At 55.8% G+C, this 16677-nt stretch overlaps 5 protein-coding genes across 5 annotated transcripts; 4 read left to right on the top strand and 1 right to left on the bottom strand.

Annotated features, from left to right (window-relative positions):
* The first annotated feature begins 61 nt into the window (after positions 1–61).
* On the top strand, positions 62–3939 carry CAOG_02412 (hypothetical protein). The gene has a single exon (XM_004349112.2). It carries the CDS (start codon positions 218–220, stop codon positions 3827–3829), a length of 3612 nt encoding a protein of 1203 aa, XP_004349162.2. The 5' UTR covers positions 62–217; the 3' UTR covers positions 3830–3939.
* An 87-nt stretch (positions 3940–4026) lies between these two features.
* On the top strand, positions 4027–5421 carry CAOG_02411 (hypothetical protein). Its single transcript, XM_004349111.2, has 4 exons — positions 4027–4063; positions 4350–4434; positions 4756–5014; positions 5122–5421. The coding sequence occupies exons 1-4, from the start codon at positions 4039–4041 to the stop codon at positions 5371–5373; spliced, it is 621 nt and encodes a 206-aa protein (XP_004349161.1). The 5' UTR covers positions 4027–4038; the 3' UTR covers positions 5374–5421.
* Positions 5422–5522: 101 nt separating this feature from the next.
* Positions 5523–12073, top strand: CAOG_02410 (kinesin motor domain-containing protein). The gene is made up of 6 exons (XM_004349110.2): positions 5523–5859; positions 6539–6828; positions 6987–7498; positions 7588–7650; positions 7743–8091; positions 8207–12073. Exons 1-6 carry the CDS (start codon positions 5633–5635, stop codon positions 12001–12003), a joined length of 5238 nt encoding a protein of 1745 aa, XP_004349160.1. The 5' UTR covers positions 5523–5632; the 3' UTR covers positions 12004–12073.
* CAOG_02409 (thyroid hormone receptor interactor 4) lies at positions 12036–14693 on the bottom strand (the record flags this gene model as incomplete). Its single annotated transcript, XM_004349109.2, has 4 exons — positions 12036–12196; positions 12304–12406; positions 12488–12582; positions 12689–14693. 4 exons carry the CDS (start codon positions 14691–14693, stop codon positions 12138–12140), a joined length of 2262 nt encoding a protein of 753 aa, XP_004349159.1. The 3' UTR covers positions 12036–12137.
* Positions 14694–15180: 487 nt separating this feature from the next.
* CAOG_08601 (hypothetical protein) lies at positions 15181–16656 on the top strand (the record flags this gene model as incomplete). Its single annotated transcript, XM_011271899.1, has 1 exon — positions 15181–16656. One exon carries the CDS (start codon positions 15181–15183, stop codon positions 16654–16656), a length of 1476 nt encoding a protein of 491 aa, XP_011270201.1.
* Between the last annotated feature and the right edge of the window lie 21 nt (positions 16657–16677).

Genomic DNA, 16677 nt, shown 5'->3' with positions numbered 1-16677 from the left:
TTTGGACCAGATTCGTGAATGGTCAACGTCTGAATCGATTCAGTCTCAGTCCTTTGTTTCTGAGCCAGTTTCCCGCCCTTTTTTTGTTTTCTTCCTTGCTTTCCCCCTCTTCCTCTTCCTCTTCCTCTTCCTCTTCTTTCACTTTGACCTTTACGATTTGTCATTCCAGTACAAAATCCACTCCCAACAGCCCCTCCAGCTCCCCCCTTGCTCGAGCATGCAATCGCCTGCAGCCACAACAACCAACTCCCCGCTCACCTTCAGCTTCCCGCCGCGAACGCCGCCACACGCCACGCCCCAGCAGAGCATGTCATCCCCACCAATGCCATCATCATCGTCGGGCAGTCCTCAAGCCGGGGTTGCGCGCGTGCCTGAGCCGCGCAGCCGCCACATTCCCAAGCGCATGCGTATGCCTGCCTCGGCCTCCACCACGCCGCCAACCAACACCAGCACCCCTGCCTCCTCCTCCACCACTCCCACCACCACCACCACCACCACAGGAGGAGCTTCCAGGACCAGCCATCTGACCTTCTCGTTTACGCCGCGCACGCCAACCGGAGCAATGCCGGCTTCGGCTGTTTCACACGGCCAAGCCGCTTCAGGCCTTCATTCTGCTGCCACTGCTGCTACTGCTGCTCCTGCCCCTGCTCCTGCTGTTGGTGAGATCTATGGCGGCGCCAGCTCTCCCTCATCACGCAGCGGCGAGTTGGGTGGTTCTACCGGCGTCCAGTCCTCCGTCAAGGCAGACCATGCGGCGGCGTCGTCTGCAAATCGTGTTTCAGAGCACCCAATGCCAACGGAACATGCTCCTGCACCACACCTCAAGCGAGACGAGCAGCTCCAAGGCAATGTATCCACAACGAGCACGGCGCCAACGGGAGCGTCGGACGTCGATGTCGCACTCAACCTGGACAAGCTGAGCCTGAACGACGAGCAGCACCAGCGTCTCGCTCAACCCCAAGGCCACAATGTGACCAAGCCAAGCTCGCAAAATGACGTGCGGGCACAAGTGGAAACCAGGCTGCAAGCGTTGTCTGCGTTTGAACTGCTGCCGGCGTTGGTCGTGGCCAACTTTATTGATGCCTCCGAGCAACTGCTCCAGTTCCTCGCTCTGGCTACGCCTGCCACCTCAGACCAGGCCTCGATAACAAGCGCATGGACACGGACACGAACTGCTGCATCCACATTCCCCGCTCTGAGCCCTCTCTTCTCGACCCTGTCGCTCGAGCAATTTCAGCTTCTGCAACCAGCGTTCGCAACCATCACGCAGGCAGTTCTCGTTGCCCGAGCCTCTCGCTCCTGTGGGTTCTCGCCTTCACCCACTTCTCCAGATGCATGTGATGCACCTCCCGTTGCCAGCACGGCAACCCCCATGGACGAGACCGCCAGCGCTTCGACAGCCCCTCCTGTGACTGTTCCGTTGACAGTGCCCACGACTGCTCCTTTCACAGTGCCTACACCCTCCCCAAGTGCAAGTACCGCGTCCCATCCAGCAGCCCCCGCGACCGCGTCGTCGGATAAATTCAACTTTGGTTTCGGCACGCAGGTGCGCACCATCCCTCCCGTTCCCCCTTCGATGCCATATCCGCTGCCTAAAGCTGAAACTGCCGCCACAGCCGCAGCCGCCACTCCTTCCGCTCCCGCTGCCGCCGCTTCCCCAATTCCTGTGGTCTATGCCAATCTGGATACCGACTCTGCGCATGTGGACCCATCCTTGAAAGCATCGCCCCTGATTAATCCAGATTTAGTCAATCTAACGCACGCACGCAATGCAGCAGCGGCAGCTTGGAACGGAGGTCAGTCGGACTCTGCCATTGGGATTCTGGATGCGCACATCGCGCAGCTGCAAGGGTCTATTTTGACCCCGGAAGTGACAGACCTGCTTGCATCCGCTCGGCAGCAGCTTGCAACCTACCAGAAAGCATTTGCTGCCATTCGAGCTGCGCGAATGTCGATCGAGGAAAACAAAGGTGCCGAGGCCTTGGCGCAGCTCCGCCACGCCCTCGAGCTGTTCCCTGAGCACTCTGCCTGGCACTTTATGCAAGTCGAGGCCACCATGGTGGACGATTTGGCTGCTGCGGAAACGCTGCTCAACCAACTTCAGGCTCGCTTCCCGTCCTGCGCATCAGGCTATGTCGAGGTGGCGCGACTGGCGTTCGCTCGGGGCCGCTCGAGTCAGGAAATGTTGCAAGTCCGACGCACCTGTTCCGACCTGGGACTGACGTTGACCAGCGGACACACTGCCGAGATTCGCGCGCTCGTCGCTGCCCTGGCTGACATTGATGCCAAAAAGGACGCCGCCAACCGCCTCTTCCATCGAAAGATGTATGCCGAGGCCGCGTCGCTGTACCATGAAGCAGCCAACATTCACCGACGTGCAAACCACCACAACTCTCGCTGCGTCAGCAATCAGGCAGTTTGCTACGTCAACCTGAAACGGTACACTGACGCCATCGCCGCTGCTGCGATCGCCAAGAAACTCGACCCCTTGTACTCAAAGCCGCATCGCGTCGAGTTTTCGTCTTTCCTCTCGCTTGGCAAGAAAGCCGAGGCGGCTCAGGCGCTGTTTGTAGAAGCCAGCCTCCTCGGCGAGCACCCCAAGCCGGACGAACTCGAAAAGGTGACCCCAGACTCCTATTACGAGTTGCTCGGAATCACCCCTGCCGCCACGGCCGACGACGTGCTCAAGGCCTACAGAAAGGCAGCGTTCAAGTACCATCCTGACAAGCGCGAGACTGGAACGCCCTCTGGGTATACCGAGTACATGATGAAGCTTGTGAATCTCGCCAAAACAACGCTCGGCGACAAGTACGAGCGGCAAAAGTATGATGCCAAGCTCGAGGACGCCGCTGAAGAAAAACGACGCGCCGAATCCAGATCTAGGCGCGGTCGTGGCTACAGCGCTTCGGACTACAACTTCCGGCAGCAACATCATCCTTCTACGTACACGCGAGCCTCTCCCTCCTGTCAGCACCGGTACTCTTCACACACCAACCGGAGCTCTCAGTCCCATGGCTATTACACCCACCATTCAGATTATGACGACGACTACGACGACGACGACGACGACGAGTACACTGATGAAGAACCCTCGTTTGGTGATTTTGAGGATCCATATCAGTTCTTTACGGGTGCTTTCGGAAAATCGGCAAGCTACGCGCAGCCCAAACCGACTGCCAATGCCAAGCCTGCTACTCCCAACAACAACAACAACAACAACAACAACAACAACAACAACAACAACAACAACAACAACACCAACGCAAAGTCAACACCCACTTCCACTGCCAAAGCATCTGCCACCGCGTCTCCGTCTGCACAACAGAAGGCTGGCTCGCAACAGCAACAGCACCAGCAACAGCAGCAATCGGCCAAGGCTGCACCCAAGCCAGCCCCTGCTCCTGCAGCAGAGCCAAAGGCCGCCGCACCGCCATCGCAAAAGCCTGCGGCGACCTCGGCAGGTGTACGAAAGACGAATGCTACACCTCCTGCCGCGTCCAACACGACACAGAATGCTACGCCCAATGCTACTGCAGCCGGCACCAACAACAAGCCATCGTCCCATACGACGCAGAATGCGACGGCAGCCGGCACCAACAACAAGCCGTCGCCCAAACCAGCAGCGAACGCTGCCAAACAACCAGCAGCTCCTCAAGCGAATGCGCCATTCCCGCCGTTCCCCGCCACGCAGTTCCCTACTGGCAGCAGTCGTGCTCCGAGCTCGTCTCCGTTCCATTTTGAATCCGACTTTGAAGCAAACCTCAAGGGACGATTTGGCGCCAAAGCGCAGGCAAAGGCATCCTCCAAGCCGCCTGCCTCCGGTGTGTAACTTGTGGGCTGTATGAGTTTGTCTTTGTGCTGCAGAGCTCTCTGTTTGTGCCCCGCATTTGTCATTTGCAATGTGTTCTTTGTCCTTGTTGAATCCAATCCTTCTACTCCAGCCTGATTTCGCCGTGAATTTTATCTTGCATTTTCCACTTCATCTCGAAGGCGTTTCATTATTCACAGGTTCATTTCTTGTTCCTTCGTCCATCAGCGATGAGCGTCGACGACTTGCTTTCCAGTGAGCTTTTTTTTTTTTTTTTTTTTTTTTTTCCTGTGTTCTGTTGGCTGTCAAAGTCCTTCCTCCACCGCTTCGTCTTCCACCTCCATTACCACCGCCGACGCCGCCGCTCTTTCATCTTGCTTCTTACCATTATCGCTTCCAACCTGTCGTCCTTGCCCTCCTCCCCCTCCGCTTGTTGCGATTGAGACCTTGACTCGTTTTGTTGTTGGTCTGTTGCTGTCCTGTTCTGTCCTCACTGCTCTTCGCTCACGCGTCACCCTCTCTCTGCGTCGTGTTGGAACAGATTTTGCACAGGCGCCAACCGCCGCCAACGACACGGAAGAGTGCACCAACATCATCCAAGAGATCGCCCAGAGCGGCGAAGCAGGGTAAAGGCAACCACCAACAGCAGAACCACAGAACCACAGACCACAGACTTGCGTCCAGAAAGACCAGCGTCAAAAGTCAAAGACAAGCGAGCAAAGACAAGAGCCAAGTCAAAACACAAGGCGGAAGACCACAGACCGGTGGCAATGCCTGTCTGCTGTGGCTGAGAATTTTCCCTCGACTGCAACCGGTCAAGAACCGAGATCACAACTAGACGCCACAACCACAGCGACAGAGAGAGAGCGCGCGCGAGAGAGAGAGAGAGACAGAAACGGGGGGAGGTGCAAGAGCTGTCTGACTCGTTTTTGTGTCTCATGTCACAGAGCGTACAACTGGAACCATCTTAAGCATCTGATTGCGTATCGTCTCGACAAGCTTGTGACAGAGTTCGAGGAGGGAGCAAAAGATTTCGCAGCGAGCGAGGTCCAACATCAGAACTTTGCCAAGCAGAAAGAGCAGTTGGTGCAATTGCTCCTTGGCTTCAGTGCGGCGCCGTTCACATTGCAGCGATTGTGCGAGTTGCTACTTGATGCCTCTCGGTTTTACAAGCGGACGCCCAAGCTATTGCGCGGATTAGAGAAGGTAGGGGCCCACTCTCGGATGTTTGTTGTTGCAGTCTCTGACCTTTGATTTTTTTTTGTTCTCCCCCCCCCTTTCCTCACCCCCCCACACACACACACACACTACAGCTCGTTCTTGTTAACACAACGCAGCCTGTTTCTCATGCGCTGGGAAGAATGTCAGTCAGCTTTGTGAATGGTGTCTTCCAGGCCACCCTCTCGGCTCCCTCACAACCAGCTGTCGATCAAGGCACTGCCGCCCAACAACCAGCGCTCGAGTCCGCACCAGCATCCGACGCGACACAGTCAACCGGGGCACCAACGGATGAGCAAGTCGCTGATACCACTCAACCAGAAGCCGTGCCCATGCAGACAGATTGACGGCTGTGATTTGCTTTGTGAACTGTCACATTAAAACAACTTCCCTCATCCTTACTGTACATACAGTACATGGTTTGCAAACCAACTCGGCTTTCAGTTGAGTGCTTGCGCGTGAATGATTCTGTCATTCGAAGATCAGTCGTTTCTCTATCAACTTTTTGCCAGCCTCCCCCCCCCGCTTTCTTTTTCTTGGCGTGCATCTGCATTGTGTGATCTGTCACAACAATCCGGACTCCTTTCGCAACCTGTCCAACAAGCCATGGCTGCAGCGGATGAGGACGCGGCTGCTGCAGACCGCCACAATGCCTCTGAGACGACCTCCGTGTCCGCAGGCAGCACTCCGCCAGACCCAGCAGGCCAACAACCGCTGTATCGGCAACCCAGTGTGCCCAGTGTGCCCAGTGTGCCCAGTGTGCCCAGCGCGGCCAGTGGACGCCCAGCCGCCGAAGCTGAGGCGCCGCAGACGTCCGTTCGAGTCGCTCTTCGGTGCGTGATTGCCGGGTGACCTGATCCCTCAACGATAGCTGCGCTTCCTCGTTCATTCATTTCAAGCGAGTTGGAACTGGACTCTTTGGCTTGGTGGTGGGTGGTGGACGAGGTGGAGTTGGTGGCATCAGCTGTTGAACAAGTTCGCTCCATTTCCCGCGCTTTTTTTGTTTATGGGGCATTGGAGCAACTCGAAGTGGCAGTGGATCACAGCAGCAAACCGGCAATGCGAACGGCGTGCACTTTCTTTTGTAGCACAGATGGATGAGCAACGCAACGACGAACCAGCGGGGACGAGCAGATCGATTTTGCGGTTTGGCGAGGGAACGATTGGAACGATTTTGGCAAAAGAACCAACGAAACCAAAACCACTCACTTCACACACTTACCACCGAGAGCGCAATGGTCAGGGAACAAGGGAGGGAGGGGGGGGGGTTGATATGGCACAGACTCAGACCTTCATAGAACGGCCAACTGCATGCATCGCATCGTCAATCCCGAAACAAAAAATAAGAAAGAAACAAAAAGCGGCGAACTTGTCAAACCAATCTCACACCTTAACGCACAGTTACTCGTGCAACTACGACTCCATTCCACCCTAGCATTGCGCGCTGCAAACTACAATGTCACACTCACAGTTTGCGTCAATGATTTGTTCCTCACTCTTTTTTTTTGTCAGGGTTCGACCTCAAAATGCGCGAGAGAAAATCGGCATGTGCCAAGTGTGCTTGACACGCATTCCCGGCAGTCCGCAGATTGTACTTGGAAAAGATCGCTCCTTCACGTTCGACCACGTGTTTGATATGACATCCTCGCAGGAAGAGATTTACGCGTCATGCGTCCAACGCCTCGTGGATGGGTGCTTTCGCGGCTTCAATGCCACTATTCTTGCGTACGGCCAGACTGGTTCCGGCAAGACGTATAGCATGGGTACTGGCTTTGATTTGAATCTTCCAGCCGAACAACAAGGTGAGGCCATCCACCGCAGGCGGCAATTTTAATGCCTATCTTCTCTGACTCCACTTTATGTCCTCGTTTTGCACGATTGTCGTCAACCCGTTTTCTCCGGCTTGTGTTTGGGTCTGTTGTTGCGTTTGCTCAACGGTTTGCCCACACACCTTCATCAGGAATTGTCATTCGTGCGATTGATCACATCTTTGGCACCATCGATCGTGCTCGAAGCGACGCTATGGCCAAGCACGCACCCGTGCCCACGTTCGAGATTTCCGTGTCGTTCATGGAGCTCTACAATGAGGAGATTATTGACTTGCTGGATACGTCGCTCCGAGAGAGCGGTAGCGTCCAGCGTGAGCTCATCAAGGGGAAAAAATCGAGCATCACTGTTCGCGAAGACCCGTCGGGCGAGGGCATCTCGGTTGTTGGTGTCAAAATCGAGACAGTGCCTACCAAGCAGGATTTGCTTGCTTGCTTGCAGCGGGGTTCGCTCCAACGCACCACCGGCAGCACACAAATGAACGCCACCTCCTCTCGATCCCACGCACTCTTCACCATTTACTTGCAACATCGTCGTCCTGCGGCATCACCGGCAAACAGCAACGACAGCAACAAGAACTCAAGCATTGAGTACGAGACGCTGCATGCCAAGTTTCATTTTGTCGATCTGGCTGGTTCAGAAAGGGTAGGTTGTTTGGGAGTGGAGAGATTTGCGACAACAGGGTTTTGTTCGCGTTGTCTACTGATGTACTGATGGTGATCTCAAAAAAACAGCTCAAACGAACAAACGCATCCGGCGATCGTGCAAAGGAAGGCATCTCCATCAACGTTGGCTTGGTAAATTCGGGCTTTTGTCGATTGTTGTGCATCGAAAGTTGCAAGCTGTATGGTCTGACGCACAATCTCTGCCAATGTCTGTTGATTGGCAGCTGGCGCTCGGCAACGTCATTAGCGCCCTCGGCGATCCGTCCAAGAAGGGAGCACACGTGCCGTACAGAGACTCGAAGCTCACGCGCATGCTGCAAGACTCGTTGGGCGGCAACAGCCAAACATTAATGGTTGCCTGCGTGTCGCCTTCCGACTGCGACTTTATGGAAACACACAGCACTCTGCAGTATGCAAACCGCGCTCGCAACATTCAAAACCGTGTCGTTATCAACCAAGATAGCCACGCTGTCGAAGTTGCCATGCTCCGACAACAAATTCAATCGCTCAAGCTCGAGTTGCTCGAGTTCAAGTCTGGCAACCGAAATAGCTTTATGGGCATGGGAGCGACCGGTAAGTTTTGTGATTTGTCACGCAAAGAAAAACTCCTTTTGCCCAATTGCGCCTTTGCACTCAGTCCATTTGTGTGTGTGTGTGTGTGTGCGTGCGTGCGCCGTCTAAACCACAGCGCCCATCGACGATCCATTGGTACTTCGCGACCTCAAAGACGAAGTGGCGCTGCTCAAGGCCGAGAATCAACAGCTGCGGTTCCAAGTCTCCTCGCGGGCTGCCGCTGTAGACGAACTGACAGAGCGACTGGCCGACGTGCAGACACAGGCGGCGGGTGCTTCGCTTGACAAGGATGGCCAAGAGTTGCTCAGCGCCTGCCTGAAGGAGAACGAGGACAACAAGCTCAAGCTTCGCGAAACGGAGGCGCAGCTGTTGGCCCTCACTCGAGCGCTACCTCGACCGCCAGCTCGCGTTGCAGCGGCTGCAGCGACCGCACGCGCTGGATTTGTACCTGTGCGGCGGTCCGACCTCGCCAACAACAGTTCTGGTGACGAAGACAACGCCAACAGCGCCGTCGGTGAAGAACTCACCGAAGACAGCACCGAACCCGACGACCGCGGTGGTGAAACTGACGACGAGCACGCCAACGACGATGACGACGACGACAATGATGACGACGAGGGTGGGGCCGACGAAATGCCGCCGCTTGACTCGAGCAGCTTGGCAGAATCTCTCCGCCAGCTGACTGTTGAAATTGCAACGAAAGAGCGGCTTGTTCAAGAGCTGGACGAGACGCAACGCCGAATGCACAGCATGAAGACACAGTTTGAAGAGAAGCTGGCCGCGCTGTTGGAGTCTATTCGCGAAGTCGAACTCGAGCGGGACAAGGTGCTGCAAGCGATGCATCAACTCGAGTCGAGTGCCGTCGAGGAAAAGCAAACAATCAAGGGTCAGCACCAGCAAAAGCTCACGGCCCTGACAGAGCAACTTGCTGCCCTGAAGCTGCAGCAACGTGAGCATGCAAGCATGTCGGCGGCGCGAGCTCGCAGCGAAAGGACTATTACGACCCTGCAGTCGGAGGTGGAAGCCATGAAAAAGGTCAAGGTTCAGCTCATGGGCCAAATCAAAGAGGAGGCGCGACGCAGCCGTGAGCAGCTGGACTCGCAAAATCGAGAAGTCATCCAATTGCGCAAGAAAAACCAAACACTGGAAACGAATCTCAAGCAGCTTGAGCTGCAAAAGCAGCAGCAAGAAGTGGTACTGAAACGCAAGATTGAAGAAGCGGTGTTGAAACGCAAGAAGGAAGAAGTGTCCCTTGCACAGCGTCGAGCGCGTGCGCACATGTCCTTGCCGGCCAGCGCCGCGTCTGCGACCATCCTGCCGGTTTCAAGTTCCAGCGTCCTTTCATCATCCAGCTCACACTCCAATCAGCCCAGAGCTGTGTCAACCAAAGCCGTTAGTCGGCATGTGTCATTCAAAATCCCCACCTCCGCTCCCAGCATGCCAACTGTTGCTGCTGTAACGCCCAATGGTGGCACGCTTTCCACCGCGACCGTCCCCACCTCCGGCTCCACCCTCCGTCGAAGACATTCCGAAAAGAGCACGAAACGGCCCACCGCTTACCAAACGCCCCAACAAATTCGGCAACTTGAGCAAGTGCAGACGCTCGAAACTGAACTCCAGCAGCTGCGAAGCTTGCATCAGCAACACCTCTCTGGTGGTGGTGCTGGGACTGGCGCTGACGGCAAAGAGCCTGTGTCGACAACTTATCCCAACGCTATGGCCAGCTCCAGCTCCAGCTCCAGCTTCAGCAGCCGAAACACTGCTCCCAAGCACAATGTGGACAGCAGCGTGGCGGGTGTCAAGCGAATGCGCGTTATGCTCGATCGCGAGTTCAAACGACTTGTTCTGCGCAAGGAGACGCAAAACCGCATGGAGCAGCTGCTGGAGACGCGCCGAAAGCTCGTGGACGATCTGGGCCGCATCCAGGACCAGGCGGCCGAAGGCGGACAAAACGAGGCGACTCAAGACAGTCTGAATGCTGAAATTGAGTTTGTCAACGAGTCCATTCAACAACTGCAGCTCGAAGTCATGGAGCAGGATGAAGTGGCTGCCGGAGCGATCGCCATCAATGGAATTTCAGCAGATCCAGCCGTGCAGGCATCTGCCATCATCCAACGCTGCTCGCCGTCCGAGTGTCGCGTGCTGCTGGAAAAGCTCTTCCAAGAATCCGTGGACATGTCCGTTGCCCACCGCGTCCACGCCGCGCGTCATCGAGATCTGGAAGCGCGGCTCAAGTCCACTGAAGCGTCGCTGATGCTTCTTGCCAGCGGCGGTGTCGCACCCACTTCGCGCCCAGGCTCGGCCCGGTCGCCTGGTCCTCAAACAATCATCGAAGAAGACGGTCCGAGTCGCTCCCTCAGGACGAGCACGAGCTCCAGCGGTCTCGCAGACACGGTTCTCAACAACCAGCAGATTGGGGGATCTCGCAGCCTGCGGACTTCGATGATTGAGACAGATTCGAGCAGTCCACTGTCGTTCACAGAAGAAGCCAGCTCTTCCTCCTCGCTGCCCATCCCCAGTGGAGATGAGATACGCGCTCGAAGCGTTAGCTTTGACACTGGCAGCAGGAGGCAGCTACGTTCGCAAGCCTCTGCCGCGTCAGTTCCTGCGGCTTCGTCATCATCATCGTCATCGTCATCTGCATCTGCATCATCGACCCAGTCAGATGTGTTTGCACGACTCCATGGCGCTGGTAGCGTCTCTGGTGGAGAGAGCGACGCCCCGGTTGCTCGAGTCGTTTCCCACTTGCATGCATCGGCTTCCGGTGGAAGCTCCCCGCTGTTTCCACTCGTTGCGGCTCCGCAGTCCGGCACCGTCTCTGCAGCGAGTTTCTCATCCGCATTTGCACTCACGCATTCCAGCTCCAGCTCCTCCTCACCCTTGACTGGGTCCAACTCGTCGCCTGCTGCCCTCTCGGCGTCGTCAGGTTCCTCCCTGCTGACATGCACCCACACCTTGTATGGACACGCTGGCGCTGTTTTGGCGCTGGCAGCCCACGGCCAGCTGCTGTACAGTGGTTCGCAGGACACGACTGTCAAAGTGTGGAATCTTCAGCAAGAGGCAGAGGTCGCTGTCCTTCCAGGTCACCCAGGCCATGTGCGCGCTCTCGGCATCACGCGAGATGGCGAAACACTCTGCACCGCGTCGAACGCCATGCTCCGCATATTTGACACACCAACCGCGCGGTGCGTTCGGTCGCTCGCGCTTCCGGGCGTGACTGCAATCTACTCGCTTGCCGTGGAAGAGTCGCTCGTGTATGCCGCAACGAATCAGTCGCTTCGTGTGATTGACCTGCGCTCGTCCAGTAGCTCGGCTGTTCGCACCGTTCCTGGCCGTGGCGCAGTCCTGTCCGTTCTGCTGGCTTCTGGCGCTCTGTTCGATCCTAGTTTGGCGGACAGACGATTCCTGTTTGCCGGAACTCGTGACCACTACGTCAAAGTTGGCGACCTGGGCTCGTCCGAGCTCCGCGACTTCCGCGAGCTTCGCGAACTCCAGCCCCCGCATTATGATGGCATTTCGTCGTTGGCTGCGTCGCGTGGTGTTGTGTTTAGTGGTTCGCGCGACGGCAGCCTCAAACTGTGGGCACCGACCGTTTCTCCAGCCGAATCGTCTGCGAGCGACGTTGCCTCTGTCGGAAGCATCACCTGGGCCTCAAAGGCTGTAATCAACGCTCACGACGACTGGGTGCAATCCCTTGCCACCATGCATTCCGGCCATGTGATTAGCGCGGGGCGCGAGGGCTTGATGAAAGTGTGGTCGCTTCGAGGCGAATGCATTGCTGAGACCAGGGCCCACGACACTGCCGTGAACGATTTGATTGTGCACGACCATCTAGTCATGACAGCATCCGGCGACCGGACGATCAAAGTGTGGCGTGTGAACGAAGGCTCTTCGAGCCTTTCATCCAGTTGATTTTGTTCTTCTTCATTCGATTTTGTTCAGATTTCTGCAATTTTTGTAATTTTTTTAAAGAGTAGTAAAAGTGTTTTTTGTGTATGTCGTAGTGATCAATCTGACAGTACATGCTCGTGGTGGAACGGAACGAATCATCGATCCGCACGCATTGCTGCTCGTGCGGCACTGTGCATTGAATGCTCGAGCTTCCCTGCAAAAACGTAAAGTTGAATATTTCAACAAAAAAAAACCAATTAGTTCAAGTTGACGCAACAACCCGAACCCCGTCCCACCTTCTCTTGCAAAACGTCGTCGTACAGATTTTGTGATCCCCTTTGACAGGCAATTTGAGCAGCAATTCCGAAGGATTTTCGCAGATAAAGACAAACGGAGCCTGAGATTCACTTGAATCGTACGTGGACTGAGAAAGCGAAAACAATAGTGCAAAAGAGTTAGAGAATACAATCAACCCAGCGACGACATGCAAGAGTAGAGCCTTTACCTGGGAGGCAAATTGGTCTTGACTCAGACAATCCACCATATCAACAGCACCAAGCAGACAACCTGTGGGATAATCGGTCGGAAATACAACAGCCGCTGCAGTCACACAGACCAGACCCCACCAAAAGTAGTCAGTCAACAGAGCACAACAACCACCGGCAAAAACAGCCAGCACTAATGATGCAAGGAAGCATCGACGTACGATCGCGGCTTCGGTACATGGCTTCCACCTCGGCGATTTCGGCAGGGTCGGGCGTTTTGGCCGCCGCAGCAATCCACAAGCGCCCACGATGGGCGCTGTACCAGGTCCGCCCTTCCACCTTTTTGATACCCTGGACAAGGAGCGTGGCCCAAGGCTGATGCATGGACAGGCAAACGCCGACATCGACCATCTCCTGAATGGCCTTGTCTTGAACGCGTGAAGCCCCATGTCGGGCTGTGGCAGAAGACGTGGCAATCGGTGTAGTTGTCGTTGCTGAAGCAGCTGCGGGGGCGTTTGCTCCCTTGGCAGCCTTTGTTTTGATTGGCTTTGGAGGGAGATAAACAGGTTGGATAGACATTGGTGTGGACCAGGCGTTTGGCTGATCGCTCTTCCCATGCGAGGAGGCGGCAATCGATGCTTTGGCAAGCGTGGCATCCACCACCTCATGAATATCGGCATCGTGCACACCTCGAAGGCCAGTCATGTCCGCGGCAACAACCTGGCGCGAGATCAAATCGATCGTGACTTTGCGCTTGGCCTCTTCGCGGTGTCGCTTGATCTCTGCCTCCTTGGCTTTCAGGGCATCCTTTTGGGCTTGCGTCAGCCACTTGTTGTTGTCTGCGGAAAAGTAGTCGCTCTCGTCGTCAATCACCTGCGTGCGCTTGGCCGAGGTGCGATCAAACTCGAGCAGCTTGTTCTTGTGTTGCACAGCCTTGTCGTAAGCGTCCTCGCCCCCGCCCGTGGGAACAAGCTGCGTAGTGCCTTGGGCGAGCAGCGCTTGCTGGCGAATTCGGTCTTGCGCAGCCTTTTGCTCGCGGTCGTGCTGGGCAACGTTCGCCAGACGCTGCTGCTCTTCCTTGGCAAACTGGTCGATGAGCTTAGCTTTGACCTTTTCGCTGTGTTTGGAGCCTCGCTGGACCTCGAGGGCTTGGCTTTTGGAGAAGACGATCGCTCCGCAAGTGAAGCACGCGCCGGCGCGCTCTTGCGCACACACGATACGGCCGCACTCGGTGCAATTGTTGACCAGTTCGTGTCGGGAAGCCAGGCATCCACATTCCTGGCGTCCAGGTGCGAGAAAGTCGCTCGTGTGCAACGATGCGAGGCTCACATAGCGCGTCTTTTTGGCTCGCAGCTTGGCGAGTTCCTGGGTGCGTTGTCGCTCCGCTTGCTCGGGTGTTAGCACGGGCGCCGGGGCTGCAAAGACAATGGGCTGCGAGTGGTCTTCAGCTTTCGTTTTGGCAGCATACGCAGCGGTCGTCGCTGAGGTGGGTGCGTTGTTGTCTCGCGATTGCCCGCTTGGCATGGCATTGCTGGCGAATCCACTTGTAGTGTGCGATGGCGATGGTACAGCACTTGGAGCTCCGAGTACATTCGACGTTGTCGTCGGCTTGCCTTGGGAAGCAGCAGCAGCAGCAACATTGGCAGACACGGACGAGATTGGTTGCGTAACGAGAGACTGTGATTGGGACTGGGACTGGTGCTTGGGCGACGGCGAACGCTTGGCTTCCTCTTGCTGGACCGACTTGATGTAGACGAACGCACCTGCAGGAGCCGTGACGGCCGCAGTGGCAGTGGTCTGCGCAGGAAACTGGCGCTTGCACAGCTCGTTGACAAAGGCAGTGGTCGCTGGAGAAGTGGCTGAGAGCAAGCCGCCTTCGAGCAGGTACTCGCGCAGCTCACGCTCGGCAGGGATGCCCATCACATAGTCGACCACTTCTGCACTCTCAAATCCAAGCAGCTTGGTGAGTTCCTGCGTGGCCCAGGCGCGGATTGGAGCGGATCCCGGCGCCGCTGCTGCTGCTGGGCTGCCCTTCTGCTGCTTCTGCTGGCTCTGTTGTTGCTGCTGCTGTGGCTGTTGCTGCTGTTGACTTGCAGCCATCATGGCAGCGGCAGATGTCGGTGGCGGTGGGGCCTGGAGCACGATGGGCTGGCTGAGGCCCTGCGGCCGGGTTCCGCGCTGGCCCGCGTTGGAGAAGGCCGGGACGCCGCGCTGCTGCTTGCCCATACTCACAAGAATGACTGAACTCGAAATCTGTATAGATAGAAATAGAGCTTCAACCTCAAAAAAAACCCGAGTTGTTGCTTTGATTGGTTTTTGGGTTGAAAGGTCGCCAGAACGACTCCTTGAAAGATGAACGCCAGCAATGTTTATGGTGCTTTTGGACGGCCGCCTGACGATACAGTATTGTGCGTCCGAAGATGAAAACTGCAAAATGAGTTTGGAAATAGAAACGGACGATTTGGTTTTTAAACATTTGAAGTGGTAGAAATTTGTAGTGCGATTTTGGACAAAATGCTATCGATTTGGTTTTTAAAAACACGAAACTGTCCAAACTGCGCCCGAGTTGGTTTTTGCCAAGATAAGGTCTGGTTTTTTGGCGCGAACAATTTGGAATAAAAGCTTGAAACTGAAAATTCGCACTCTTGGTTGGGAAAATGCCACTTCATGTTTGGGATTTGCAAACACCCCCAGACGAACCTGCTCTGTAGCCATGCCCAAACGTCAAAACGAGGCGCAGGCCACCGAATCACGCGCGCCGCGGAAGTGTGTCCATCTAGAAGACCCCGAACGGAAGCGGATCATCGACTTGGCTGTTGATCGCGCCTTGCCTCTCGTCACGGTCGCCAGCATGCTCCATCACCCCATCAGCACTGTGTCCAACGTAGTGCAACGTTTCAAGGAGCGCGGAGAGTGGACGTCACATCACGTCAATCCCAAGGGATGCCGTGTGCTCACAGCGGAGCATCTCCATTTTCTCGAGATGGAGCTCGACAAGAACGTCAATGTGACCAATCAAGAGCTCCAGGACCTCCTCCTCACGACATTTGGCATTCAAGTGCATCAAACAACCATCGGGCGTGCCATGTTACGACGGGGCTTCACGTTCAAGCGCGTGTACGAGCAGGTCAAGGTGAAAAATTCGCCTGAAATCAAAGCCCAACGCAAGAAATGGGCTGAGCTCTTCGAGGCTTTTCAGACACCTGTGGATCGCTTGTTCTACGTGGACGAGAGTGGATTTAATGCGAATCAGCATCGAACGCGAGGTCGATCTCGCAAGGGCGCGCGCGCAATCGTTCAAGTTGGCAGTATTCGTGCAGCGAATTTCACGCTCATTGCAGCGATCGGAATGAGCGGCGTTGTGTTGAATGAGATCCAGCTCGGAGGCGTGACTGGCCATGTCTTTGCGGAGGCGATGACGAAGCTGTTTGACACGCTCGAGGCAAAAAACGCCGTCGACACCGCCGCGTCTGGCATCGCTGTGGATGAGCTCCCAGTGCAACAGCTTGAGCCCGACCTCCCCCTTACAAACGTGGTTGAGGACAGTGTGTCGATCAGTAATGCAGTTCACGTGCCACTGCTGGCGTCCGGTGCAGCGTCCTCGTCCCAACCACCTGCCCCTCCCGCTGCAGTTGTGTCGTCTGCTGCGTCTGCAGCTGGCGGGTCAGCTCCTGCTTCCACCTCTGCTTCCACCTCTGCTTCCACCTCTGCTTCAACCTCTGCTTCGACGACCAGAAAGAAGCGCCGTTCTCGTCGCAGGATTCTCGACGATGATGACAACGATGATGGCGGCGTCTACGTTCCACCACACGAAGAACTCATTCAAGACGAGATTGATGAGCACAATGACAATACTTCCTATTTCGTACCGAGCGAAGAGCACCCAGGTGTCAGCTTTCCGGGACATCATCGCTACAAAGCCTGGATCGTGCTCGACAACGCGCGCATTCACAAGACACCCGAAGTGCGCGAGCTTTTTGCACGCCGCGGGTATGGGATGCTCTTTCTGCCTCCGTACTCATCGTTCTTGAACCCGATCGAGTATGTCTTCAACCAAGTGAAGGCTGCGTTCAAGCGCTCCCGGCTGGAACCGAACGAAACAATCTCAAGTCGTATTACCGCTGCTGTTGGTACCGTGACGGCACGCATTGCCAAACACTATCACGCATGTTCAGCTCAAGTACTTTAATGCTTGTCACGAGATGCACGA

This window comes from Capsaspora owczarzaki (assembly GCF_000151315.2).
Source record: "Capsaspora owczarzaki ATCC 30864 unplaced genomic scaffold supercont2.3, whole genome shotgun sequence".
NCBI lineage: Eukaryota > Filasterea > Ministeriida > Capsasporidae > Capsaspora > Capsaspora owczarzaki.
The sequence above is the reverse complement of the archived record's forward strand: the minus strand, read 5'-3'. Positions and strand labels throughout refer to the sequence as shown.